General features: G+C 39.1%; 1 protein-coding gene across 7 annotated transcripts in view; it reads right to left on the reverse strand.

Moving 5' to 3' along the window:
* RIC8B (RIC8 guanine nucleotide exchange factor B) overlaps positions 1-14189 on the reverse strand; it is a gene marked incomplete at both ends in the record, with an annotated part of 107529 nt that overhangs the window by 39280 nt on the left and 54060 nt on the right. For all 7 annotated transcript variants that reach the window (XM_080705305.1, XM_080705301.1, XM_080705303.1 and 4 more), the window contains 2 exons: positions 8545-8640; positions 9348-9576. In XM_080705305.1, coding sequence (XP_080561431.1) covers positions 8545-8640; positions 9348-9576 — 325 coding nt within the window. The remainder of the gene's footprint in view (positions 1-8544; positions 8641-9347; positions 9577-14189) is intronic.

Raw genomic sequence — 14189 nt, forward strand, 5'->3', positions numbered from 1 at the left:
GCTGCATTTTAATGGAAACTTTTCTTTTCTGTATCACCAGGCCATCCTGTCATTCTCCTGTCTCAGCCTCCCAAGTATTGGGATTACAAGTGTGCGCCACCACTCCGGCTCCCTTTTCTTTCTTAATATCCAGAGTCATACTGATTTCTTCTTTCAAGCCCAGCAGCATTTTCAATATTTACTTAAAAAAAAAATCTGTACTTGAGCTTTCTAGATGTTTAGTTTATAATACAAAATGGCTATTAAAGTTTGAGAATTCCTACTGGAAAACCTGAAATCCGCCAAAATCCAAAATTTGAGCACTGACACAATGCCACATAGGGAAAATTCTACATGTAACAGGAAAGTGGACTTCATGTGACAGGGTGCAGTCAAATGTTAGTACACTACAAATTACCCTCAGGCTGGACATGGTGGCACATGCCTATAATCCCGGCTATTTGGACACTGTGGTGGGAAGATCACAAATTTGAGTCCAGCCTTGGAAACTTCGCAAAAGAAATTTTTTTTAAAAAGGGCTAAGAGCCAGGCATGTTGGCACATGCTTGTAATCCCAGTACTCGGGAAGCAGAGACAGGAGGATTGCAGGTTCACAGCCAGTCTTATCAATTTAGTGAGGCCCTCTGCAACTTAGTGAGGTCCAGTTTAAAAAAAAAAAACAAAACACGACTAGGGGTGTAGCTCAGAGGTAGAATGCACCTGGGTTTAATCCCCAGTACCAGAACAAACAATCAAAAACTGAGGGCTGAGGCTACAGCTCAGTGGTAGCGGGCTCCTGAGTTCAGTCCCGAGTACCACAGGCGGAGGACACCTTCAGGTTATACTGTACAAAATGATGATATGATGATGATAGCCGGACACAGTGGCACACGCCTGTAATCCCAGTACTTGGGAGGATGAGACAGGAGAATGACAGGATGGCCTGGCAACTCAGCAGGGCACTCAGATCCTCAGAAACTTAGCATGACTCTGTTTCAAAATAAAAAATAAAAAGGGCTGGGATGTAGCTTGGAGTTTCAATGCCCCTGGGTTTAATACTCAGTACTAAAAAATAAAAACACAAAAAAACCTAACCCCCCCAAAAGAAACTACCCCACTATAAATGAATTTAATGTTAGACTTGGGGCCCACTGCCAAGATAGCTCATTTTCCATTGCCAAGATAGCTCATTATGTACATATGGAGATATTCCAAAATCTGATAAAAAATTCTAAATCCCAAACACTTGTAGTTCCAAATATTTTCAATAATACTCAGTCTGTAATTACTGAGCACTTTCTAGGTCTGAGTTGCTGTAATGAGTTATACATTACTTATGAGCCCACAGTTACTCTGCAAAGGTAATAACGTTGCCCTCATTCTCTTTTATAGACTGACCCTCAGAGGGCGGGTAGCTTGCTTGGTTTCTGCTCCTTTGCTCACCCCTCACTCACCCACCTACCCTACGGTAGCTCTTTCCCCTGGCTCCTCTCCTAAATGACTAGTTGCTCTGTCTCAGCCTCTTTGGACATTTCTTTTTTCTTTTTGTTTTGTAAATTCTGAAATATTCAAGGGAGTTCTGGGGCAATGGTTCTTCATTTTTTCCACTCACTATATAGGAGATCTCATCATTTTATGGTTTTATTACAGTTTCTATATCCTCATGACTCTGAATTATGTCTAGATGTTAATTTCTTCCCTGACCTCAAAGTTCTGTTTTTTTTTAACCCTTGCAGAGAAATGTATTAGAAAATTTTACAAAGGGTTTTTTAAATAAATTAAAATAAAGACAGGAAGTTGAACATGGTGGCACATGCCTGGGATCCCAGTACTCAGGGGGACTGGGACAGGAGGCTCGCAGGCCAGCCTTAGCAACTTAGCAAGACTCTGCTTCAAAATAAAAAATAAAATAGGGCTGGAGGTGTATCTTGGATATAGAATGCCCCTGGATTCAATCTCCAGTACCAAAGAGAGAGGGGGAGGGGAGGGAAGGAGGGAGGGAGGGAGAAATTTAAAAAGAAATGGAAACTAAACCTCAGAAAATTGAAAAATCTACTTAGGTATTTACAGAATCCATATTTCGGTATCTCTGGCAGAGTAAAACACAATACTAAGTACAAAGTAAATGCAGAGTAAATTCTCATTGGATTGATTATGCCAACCATACTGAGTTTATCTCCCATTTCTAGGAGAATAAAACATGTAATAAATGTAGCATGTGTCTACAGTACTCACATGGCAGAACCTATTAACAAAGATTATGATGAAAAATTGTTAGTCCTTTTTGAGTTCCTTAAAACAAGTTTTTAAAAGTGTAGTTTTATTGTTATTGTTATTACTTATCACTCCCAAACTACATATATCTTTTTCCCCAAATACAATCCTTCTTTGACAAATTTTGTTCAGTTTCTCTTTCAAACCAGCTAAATATGCATCTCTTCTGTAAGTCTCTCCAGATTTCTATCAGTCAGCAATTCCCACCATCTGTTTTCTTTACTAACTTCCTAAATACAGAATTCCTTATGGTATGTATGAGTTGTATTTAATCAGGTATTCACTAATGGGCATATTAAGTAATTAACCGTGTGTGTGTGTGTGTGTGTGTGTGTGTGTGCATGTGTGTTACTAGAGACTGAACCCAAAAGCATTCTACCTCCAACGTACACCTCCAGCCCTATTTTATTTTTATTTTGAACCAGGGTCTTTCTACGTTGATGATAGTCTCACTACTTGCTGCAGCAATCCTCCTGTCTCAGCCTCCCAAGTACTGGAATTATAGGCATGTGAAACCATACCTGTCTTAGCCATGGTTTCACTTACACTATTATAAAAGATAATTGTCTCTTACCTTTTTCTTTCTTTCTTTTTTTCTTTTTCTTTCTTTTCTTTTCTTTTTTCTTTTTCTTTTTTTTTTTTGGTGTTGGGGATCAAACCCAGGGCACTCTAGCACTAATTTACCCAGAGATAATCACTTGGTATTTTAAGTTCTGTCTCTCTTGATCATCACAGTGTGCAGTGTATTCTCTTCAGAATGAACTAATTTCTGATGTAGAAGGAGGTCCTTAGGTCACTGGGGTGCTACCCTTAGAAGGGAGTAAGGTAGCTCTTCTGGTACCCTTGAGCTCGTGTGAGAGAAAGTTGTTATAAGAGCAAGCTCAAACCCTGACTTACTGACTTTCTGTTTTGTGATGTGATCTCTTCCTCCTGAATGTGCTTCTGCCATGATGCCATGTGGTCCTCTCAAGACCTGAGCCAGTGTCAGTGCTTTGCTTTTGAATCTCCAAGGCTAATAAATAAACCCATTTTCTTTAAAAGTTAGCTTGCCTCTAGTACTTCATTATGGTAATGAAAAGCAGATTAATATATAAATTAGTACCAGAAGTAAGGTCGCTGCCATAACTACACCTGAACATGTGGATGCAGCTCTGGAATTGGGTGATGAGAGAGATCAGAAGAGTTTGAAGAAGGAGGCTTAAAACAAACAAAACACCCTGAAGGCTATGGGGAAGAGTTATGAGAGATTATAGTGAGAGATTATAGTGAGAGTTTAGAAGAACAATCTAGGGAACTAATCTCAGATTGAGCGTATGACTGGAAACTGGAAAAAGAACCATCAGTGTTACGCAACTGTAGAGAACGTGACTGTGCTGCATACGTGCTCCAAGACTTTGTGGAAGGCTGACATTAAGATCTGATAAACTAGTTTATTTTGCAAAAAAAAAAAAAAATCAAAACAGCAAAGCATTCAGCATGGGTATTACTGGCTGCTTTTACTCAGATTTACAGTGAGTTGGGATAATAAGAGTGGAAATATCTGAAAAATTTGCAACCTGGTAGGGTAAGGATTGAAGAAAAAAGAATTAAGGGGTATAGCCAAGGAGGGCTCAGCAGAGGGTCTGCTTGCTAAAAATATCGGCAGGGCTGGGCATAATGGCACATGCCTGTAATCCTAGTAGTTAGGATGCGAAGACAGAAGGCTAGCAGGTTCAAGGACAACAGAGAGAAACTCTCAGCAACCTAGTAAGACCCTGTTTCAAAATAAAAATAAAATGGGGCTGGGAGTGTAGCTTGGGAGGTAAAATGCCCCTAGGTTCAATCCTTAGTAACACACACACACACACACACACACACACACACCAGCGGGAATGTTAGTTGTCAGGACATTTGGCAAAAGGCCTTGAGGACACCTCACAAAGCTCCTGGGACACACCTCCCATCAGAGGCCCAGACACAGCTAATGCCTGTAGTAGACTACTGCATATCTACATGGTGCTGGTTCTAGTTGTCCAGAATGCAGTAATTCTGGGATCATGCTGGCTTCAACCAAGATTTCAAAAGAAGGCCTAGAAGGCTAAGCACAAATCTGCTGTAGGATCAGAGCCTGGCTAGGGAATACTTGTCAGATGTGTCAGATTGGAGCTCATGTGAGGATCCCAGAAAGACAGTGATGTGTCACACCCATCCAGGAAAGCTGCCAACATCAGCGTGCAGTCAGGTAGGCTGAGACCAGCAAAACTGCAGGGGAGGAAGGCTCAGGCCGTGGGAGCCTGCCCCTTGCAGGAGTGTACACAAGATGATGGACTTGGTGCTCTGTGACGCTGTCTGCCCTGCTGATATCCGGCTTGCTTTGGGGCAAGGCCCCCTTCGTACTTGCCTATACTTCCTGATGCAATGGGAATGTATACCCTGTAGCTCCCTGCCACTGTTCACTGGGAGTAGATCATTTATTTTTATATTACAGGCTCATGCCTGGAGGAGTTTTTCTTGACTCTCAGATGAGAATGTATACTTTTGAATTAATGCTGGAATGAGTTAAGACTTTGGGACTATTTGGGATGGAATGATTGTACTTTGCATTTTAAGAAGCATGTGAACCTTGGAGGCTAAGGGTACTTGGTCAGAATGTGTTTTAAGTATATCACCCAAGGTTTCATGTGTTAAAACTTAATCCTCACTGTGAAGCACTAAAAGGGAAGAAACTTAATCCTACCTTTGGGAAATGATTGAGATTAGAAAAGACTGTGAGGGTGGAGCCCCACGATTGATTAGTAGTGGCTTTATAAAAAGAGAAAGGGAGACCAGAGAGACAAACACACAGGTATTCTGTCTCTTGCCATCTGATACCCTATATCTCCTTGGGACTTTATCAGCAAGGTCATCACCAGATGTGGCACCTCATTCTTGGACCTCCAAAAACCATGCGCCAAAAACATAAACCAATTTTCTTTATAAAGTAGTCTTCCATAGGTATTTTGTTACAGTAATAAAGGCAGGCAAATATACTTTATATCTTTAGTTATCATTTTGCCTGTTACATTTCAACTCCATACCTGTACTGTAGTGTTTCTTTAGGACAGAGAATGGTCTCACAATTTTTTGGAGCTACACAGTATGTGGCCCAAGACCTTCATATACAGAAGGTATTAAACAAATAGGGTTTTTAGCTTAGATTAAAAAAATCTAAACAGTTTGCTTGAACCTGGATATCAAGATTATTTTTAGTAAAAAAGCAAAATTACAAAAAATATTTTCATTTAATAATATTTACCAAGTTCTGGTCAAGATAGAAGGCCTTAAAATAATCAAACTTATAACTTTATAACCCTAATTAATTAGTTTATCTTGCTGAAATGACTATTCCTGATTTTATGGTTATCTCCTTTCTTTCAATAGAATATAAATTCCTTAAAGATAGAGTTCCTACTTTCTAATCTCTCTTTATTAGTACTATCTATGAGCGTGCTTTACACATACTACTAGGATGTTTATTAAATCTTGGCCATAAATATGGACAGAGAAAATGAATCTGTTTTGCCTATCAGAGGAAATTATATGGTGATAAATGACCAAAAATGTACTGAAATGTGGCAAGAGGGGAAGAAATAGGTTAGGGTGATGGGAGATGATGACATTTGAATGGGATATGTTAAACTTAAGAAAACTGCTATACATACAATGGGAGGAGCTCAGGAGGCAGCTCATTATTTAAGTTAGGGATTGGGGACAGGTCAGGGCTAGAGATAAACCTGGGAGTGATGAGTATATAGATGTTTTCAAAATCACTAAACCCAAATAAAATCACCAGGGAAATGAAGACGGAGAGCAGACAGTACTGCCTCGGGGTGAAATACTTAGGACTGGGAAGAGCAGCATCAGCTCTACAGGCTCTCTACTGTGTCCCAGAAACTTGGTGAAGAAGGTTTTCAAGGAGAGAATGCTTACATCAATGCTACCAGAAAATTAAAAAAAAAATCTGAGAGCTATTCGCTTTGGCAATGTTGGCTGAGTGGTAACTTTGATAAACATCCTTGCACGGGGTGGAAAGCATGGAAGCCTAATTACAGAGGGTGCAGGAGAGTCGGGGTGAATAAAAACAGAGATGATGTGTGTACAAAACTCGTCTGAGCATAAAGATGAGCAGAGAGATGGGAAGGCAGACTGAGAGGTCCAGCGAAGAGAAGGCTTTTAGATTTTTGAATTGAAGATTTGTGGCTGCCGACACAGAAGTAATCCAGCACATTTAAAAAACGTGTAAAACAAGAGAGAGAGTAAGTATAGGGCCAACGATCATAAGGTAAGTAGAAGAGAGAACCAGAACAGAAGCTGACCGCAGACGGAAGCAGGGTGATTCAACTGCTAAACCAAAGGAGACCAAGTATTTGATGGTAAAGAGGCAGACAGACAGGAGATGCAGTGGTGGAAAGAGCTAGGTTTCCCTTTGTCATTTATGGACATAGAAAACAAGGTCAACAAATGAGAGTGAGGAGGGGGAGAGTCAATGGCAGAGGTCTGAGCAACTGTAAATGTAAAATAATTATCTTGGAATGTGCTGGGGAGCCACTGGGGCTGGTGTCTTAAAGTAGACTAGTCCGTATGGTTGTTACTTTCTTTCTCTTTCTCTCTTTTTTGTTTGTTATTTTCTTTAATCCTGTTCAAGTGCTCAGCCAAAGCCCAGAGCAGGCAGAAGGCTAGTTTGTTGGGCTTGCCAGATGAGTATGACGGGAGGGAGAGTGAGATGCTGGCTGAAGGTGTATGAGGAGGAGTGACTACATACAGTAATGAGCTACCTGATCTCACCTGGGTAAGGAGAAAAGGAAGGACACTAGGTAAGCAGAGGAGTGAAAAGAATGACAGACTTTCAGTCCTCATGGGGAGGAGAGTAAGTTGGACTGAAGTTACTAACTAAAAGAAGGTGCTTAAAATTGAGATTTTAGCCGGGCGTGGTGGCGCACGCTTGTAATCCCCGCACTTGGGAGGCAGAGACAGGAGGATCGCGCAGGTTCAAAGCCAGCTGCACACACTGGCTTAGGAGACCATTTCCACATAAAAATGTAAAAATAGGTCTGGGAGTGTAGCCCGGAGGTAGAAGGGCTTCCTGGAACCCCAGTACCACCAAAAAAAAAAAAAAAAAAAAAAAAAGTCCCCGCACTTGGGAGGCAGAGACAGGAGGAATCTGCAGCTTCGAAGGCAGCCATGCTGGCTTAAGAGACCCTGTTTCCAAATAAAAAAAAGTATAAAAATAGGAAAATAGGTTTGGGAGTGTAGCCAGGAGGTAGAAGGGTTTCCAGAAATCCCAGTACCACCAAAAAAAAAAAAAAAAAAAAAAAAAAAAAATTTACAGGTCAGTTTTAGTTACTGTCACTGTCAGGTTTAGACTTGGAGTTTAAGATACATCTAAATGGCTAAGGGTCCTCTTTGGTTACTTTTTATTTATCAGTCCATATCCCACGCTATCAGCATATTATGTGGGTTCAACTGCAAAGCCTATGCCAACCCACGAACTCTCTCCACTACCGTCCCACGCCAAGCCTCCCTCGTCAGTCCTCTTTTGAACCGGTCCTCTGGCATCCATCCACGCACACTGTACTCCAGGCTATCTTACAATACTGCCAGAGTACCTTTAAATATAAACGAGGTCACACCACTCCTCTTTTCAAAACACTGCAGTGTCTTCTCCTTTCACTTACAGAGCATCAAAATTCCTTACGGCCCGAGGTCACCCAGCACTGTTACCTCTTGCTTGATCTACCACTCTCTCCCTTGCATATTTTCGTCACACTGGCTGCCTTACTTTTCCTTAAGCACACCAAAGCACCCTCTCACATCAGGGACTTTGCTGTCTAGTGGTCTTCCTCCAGATACTCTCAGAGGTACTTCTTTTATCCTCAGAAAGGCTCCCTTTTATCCTCTTATATGTTCTCTTTCTTTTTCCCTAGTTTATCTTTCTTCAGAACACTTATATTTCCTGCCATTATATTATGTACTATTTACTCTTTATTCCCCCACTATAAGGTAAACGCTAAGGGTAAAGACTGCATCTGTTGATCACCGCTTGAACAATGCTTAGAAAACAGCACATCATAGATCTCAGCAAACATTTGTTGGATAAGTGAATAAATGACTCAAAAAGCACATAAGATCACTTATTTCTTGACTGGAAGATGTCAAAGATTAAAATAAACTTCTGAAAAAAGTCATCATAGAGATTTGATTTATTATAGTTTATGTTAAAAAGCACACGTAAAAAGAATAACTTCTCTGATGTAATAAGCATTCAACAATTACCTGATCTTTGAGGAATTTTCTGATGTTTCGATGGACTCGGGAACATTCTGTTAATAAGCTGAGAACTGGAGTTAAACCCTCTCTATAGCTGCTTCCCTACAAAGAAAACCATACATGTTACATTAGTTTACTTTCTAATAGTATTAATTTCTTTCATGTAACCTGAGCATATAAATACTTTTTTTTTTGGGGGGGGGGATATATCTAAATTACCAAAGTTAAAAAAACACCTTAAAAATAATTTGCCTACTAATGTTTCCATTTTATCAGTCATCATCACATTTACTGACTATTGTGCCCTTTGATTTCCCTTCATTTTCTAGGGTCCCCTGACTCAGACTTACATGAGGCAGAGATTTTGGTAACCCACCTATGCTACCCTGCTGCCTTCTAATATCATTACTTGATAAAATGTGTGACAGATCCTAAGTAGAAAAGTTGAAGGAAAAATTTTTGAAGATGTCTTTTAAAGGTATAATAGAAAGTATTATCAAATTTTTAGGGGATAATTTTTACTTTTAGGACTTACAAAGTACCTACATACAACAGTCATTTGTCCTTAATTTTTAGGCACTGGTCATACATTTGGTGTTGCATGAACAAATTTTCAGCGTTAAACCAACACAACATATTCACTAGGTTTCAGTAACTTATCATATATATAATGAAATGCTTTCCAAAGTGAAATCCTGCAACATGACAAAGCTGAGATTTAAACATGCTCGGTGGTCTGTGTTCGTGTGTACGGCACATTTACACTCTTTAGAAGCATCTTCCCACGGTTGCCATTTTATCAGCCTTACCTTGTCTATTCTCCTCTCCATAAAATTGAGCAAAACATGAATGGCCTCCATATTCATACCATTGTACACCATGGTACTGTTTTTCAAAACTGTTTCTTTCTCGGCTGTTTTTTCACTGGGCAGTTCATCTAGAGTCGTCGCCTCTTGGGCTGTTTCTTCATGGGTTAATGGACAAATGAGAACATCCAAACAAGAGACCGGAACATTGCTTAAAAGGTTGACTGCATTGCTGAAAAGCAATTTTAAAAAGCAATATTTTAATCTGAATGAATAGTCCTTTAAAATGAAACCATAAGAAGAAGTTCAGAGGTGACTTTTAGGAGTCAATTAAAATTTTTCTTTTTCAAACGAGCCATTAATATTACTTGGCATTAACTAGGAGAAAATAAAGAACTGTCTCAAATATACAATATGATAAATGAGAAAGAACAGTAAAATGAACAGACATAATCACATGATGTTATGCCACTTACAGAAATACTAAAATAGGAATTAGTGAGCTTTAATGCCACCTCCTTAATTTTATTACGGCAATGCTAGTTTTTCACTTTCTTTTGTGGATCCACTGGTGTTTTATTATTTATTAGATTAAAACCTAAAGCATTTGAGAAGCAATGCATACAAGTAGATTATCACAGAGGCAATAGCAATAAAAACCAAATGTTGAGCCAGGTGTGGTGGCGCACGCTTGTAATCCCAGCATTCTGGAGGCTGAGACCAGGGGATCGCGGTTCATGGGCAGCCTCAGCCACTTAAGTGAGGCCACCCCGCTTCAAAATAAAGAATAAAAAATAGGGCAGGGGGTGTAGCTCGGAGGTTGAATGCCTCTGGATTCCATCCCCAGACCCGCACAAACAAACAAAAAAATGTTGTAGGGTTAAGTTTTGTTCCTTCTAGTGTACTAAATACAGCTTTTAAATCATCTCAGTTTTTGTAAGAAATCTGCAGGAAAAAGGGAAATGGTGCTTTCTCTCTCTCTCTCTTGTTTTTAATCATCAGGTCTCTTTATTATTTTTATTTTTGGTGGTACTGGGGGTGGAACCCAGAGGCTTTCTACCTACGGGCTATACTCCCAGACCTTTTTTTTAATATATATATTTTATTTGGAAACAGGGTCTCACTAAGTTGCTGAAAGCCTCACTAAGTAGCTGAGGCTGGCTTCGAACCTGCGCGATCCTCCTGTCTCAGCCTCCCAAGCGTGGCGATTACAAGCGTGCACCACCAAGCCCAGCTCATCAGGTCTCTTTAAATGAAGACAACACAGCTATTTGTCAACTCTATTCCTGAGGCCTTTTCTGCTGTTTTAAGAAATACATGAGGCTTGAATGTACACCACTAGGGGGAACCCAAGCCTCGTATTTTTGGCATTCCCTAAAAACCCTGTGGTGTTAGCGACTTGAAAAAGAGGGTAAAATGACACTAACAATTTCAAAATTAGACATTTTCTCAATGAGAATATATCCTCCAAGTGTTATTTCCTATTTTTAAATAAAAGGAGAGATAATATTCTACGCTAACTGGATCTTAAATGCCTGCGCCTCAGAACTTCCTGATAAACAACAATGGAAAGACAGGCATTGCATTTCCTGGTGACAGAGAAGCAGATCTAAAAATAACCACATCCTGGCTAAAAATAAACTCTCACAAATGCAACTTAAAAGTCTAGCCACTTGGAAACCAAATTCAGGACTCATTCCATCTGATGCTGCCTTAATTTAGACCCCAGTAGTCTAAATTTTAATTTAAATTATAGTAACACTCTAAAGAAACAAATCAAATGAAGAACAAAAATAAAAACACCAAAGGTTTTCTCTCTTTTATCCTGATGCCTGACAGGTGGCTCTATTTCTTTAAGAACAAGTACTTCTTTTATTTTTCTATGATGGAAAAATAAAAACTGCTAAGTCTGTTTAAAAACTGAAGAATGCAAAAATACTGAGTGCTAATGTATAGGGCATAAAAATATGCATCATGGAAAAACATAATTTAATAAGTCTCCTGAATAAATGGTTCCTGGTAAAACCAATTGTTCTCAAAACCTACTGCTGCTACTACTACTGCTGCTGCTGCTGCTACCACTACTACTACAAAAAGTTTCTAATTCTGGTTATTTGTAAATAAGCAAAGGTAGCTGAAATATGCTTTCCCAGCAAACTTTCCTTTAAAGATTTTTGCAAACCTCTATAGTTCCTTATTTATGGTTTCAAATGGTTTGCTTCTGATTTAAGCATTTGGAAGTTGTTATTAAATACCAGAGATTCATGGGGGCGGCGGGGGGGGGGGCTCTACCTAAGAATTACTTTCTAAAACTACACTAGCCATTCTGAAACGTTAGGATTTTTTCCCTAAACATAAAGTTCTGGAGTCCATCAAGTATGATTCTGTAAATCTACCACAGACACCAGACTGAAAAGTTTAAGATGGGTCATTTCATCACAAAGGAATGCTTCCCCTTTAAATTATTTAAAGTAAGCAGTTTCCAGGAATTCAGTAAATTTAAGGAACTAAATGGAGGGCTGGAGTCAATAAACATTTGGAGGCTTTAGGCTTTTCAAGAAAAGTTCCCATATTCTCATTTCTTATTAAGCAACTGGGTTCCCAAACAACTACAAAATTAATTTTCTGGCTCACTGTGTTTGAGCTATTCTTTTTAAGTAAGGAAGGCCAGCTTTTTGAGCTCTGTCACTTCTCTGACAGTTTTATTTGTGGTAGAAGAGTGTATGAAATTCTCCAGCTACCAGGAAGTCAGTGACTATGCGCAGATTTGCACAATGGTGTTTGCATTCCTACTCCAGGGGGTAGAAATACTGTGTATATTACTCTCTCCTTTTCAGCTTCCTAGAGATCATTAATCACTGGGACATGACATCCTCCAGCTCAGCTCCCAGCCCCCTCCTGATATGCAGATTCAAAAGTAAGGCCTGTTGAGCTCGCCTTAGAGCCTTGTGGGAGAGGGAAAGCAATCTAGCAGCCCTCTATCAACTGCTGAAGTAAATATCATTTAGCACCAAATGATACTGATCTATAGCTGCTAACAAATCTTTCTGGTTAAATTTATCTTTTTGATATTTGGGACTTAAATGTCTTTTTTCAAGGCTGAAAAGTCTAAACCTTAACATTTCCAAAAGATTTTCCTTCTGCTCTCTTTAAAAACAATTTTTCTTGCGATAAGATCTACCCCCTTAGCAAATGTTAAGTATACAATACAGTATTGCTAGCTATAGGCTCTAGGCTGTACAGCAGATCTCCAGAACGTATGCATCTTGAATAACTTATGCATCGGTATCCTTTTAATAATATCCCCCTACTCCAACCCCGCCGTTGAGAGCCATTACTGTACTATTTGGTTCTAGGAGTTGCACCATTTTAGATTCTTCTTAAGCATGAAGTATTTGCCCTTTTGTATGTGATTTAACCTGTTATAATGTCCTCCATATCCATCTATGTTGTTACAAACGATAGGATTTCCTATCATTTAAAGGCCGTGTATGATTACCACATTTTATTAATTCATCTGCTGATGAATTTTAAAAAGCCATGTGTATGTTTACCACATTTTCTTTATTAATTTATCTGCTGATAAATGTTGTTTCCATGCTTTTATTATTGCGAATAGTGATAAAATCAACACAGGAGTAAAGATATCTCTTTGAGATAGTGATCTTATTTCCTTTGAATATATACCCAGAAGTGGGATTGCTGAATCAAATAGCAATCTTTATTTTTTTGAAGAACCTCTATACTGATTTCCATAGTGAATGTGGTAATTTATATAACTACTAACAGTTTCTCTTTTGTTTCTCTTTTGTACACATCCTTACCAAAACTTGTAAATTTTTTTATTACAGACAAGATGAGGTGATTATTTATTTGTGTGTGTGTGTGTGTTTGTGTGTGTGTGTACGCACGCGTGTATGTATGGCACTGGGGATTAAACCTGGGGGTACCCTACTTCTGAACTACAGCCCCAGGCCTATTTTATTTTAGAAACTAGGTCTCACTAAGTTGCAGAGGCACTCACTAAATTGTTGAGGCTGGCCACAAACCTGCTATCCTCCTGTCTCAGCCTCCCAGGTACTGGGATTATAGGCATGAGTCATCACGACCAGCTGTGAGGTAATATATTATTGTGGTTTTCATTTACATTTTTCTGATTATTATTGATGTTGAATACTAATCAACATTTATCTATTGGTTTTTTGTATCTCTTTTTGGAGAAAGAACATTTGCTTTCTTTATTAGTAATATTATAGTGCATACATGCTTAGTTAAGTGGATTTATGTATCATTTTATCCCAGTCTTGGATGTCTCTGAGAAGATGGTGCTGGGGATTGAACCTAGAACTTCACATACACTAACTATGGTACCTCTGAGATAACACCCTCAGCCCCATTTTATCCAGTTTTAACTAATTCCTCTGAAATAGACAAATTGCTTTAAATAATTCCTGCAAATAAACCCAACTGAAGATACTACTTAAAATAATAGCGTATTTTCCTTTCTTTTTGACAAGAATGTAGCAGAGCCTTTTGTTTGCCATATCATGAGGGAAAACAAGGACAATCTAACCAGATATAAAAAGAAATTAGTTTAAAAAAATTGAGCAACCCCAGCATTTGAGAGGCTAAAACAGGAGGATCGTGGTTTGCGGCCAGTCTCAGCTACTTAGTGAGGCCCTTTGCCACTCAGTGAGACCCTGTTTCAAAATAAAGAATAAAAAAATAGGGCTGAGGGTGTATCTCGGAAGTAGAATGTCCCTGGGTTTCATCCCTATTACTGCAAAAAAAACCCTGAAAATTAAAATATGAAGTTTTATCTACTATGATACTATGAGACTACTA

Source organism: Muscardinus avellanarius (genome assembly GCF_963383645.1).
Source record: "Muscardinus avellanarius genome assembly, chromosome: 11".
Lineage (NCBI taxonomy): Eukaryota > Metazoa > Chordata > Mammalia > Rodentia > Gliridae > Muscardinus > Muscardinus avellanarius.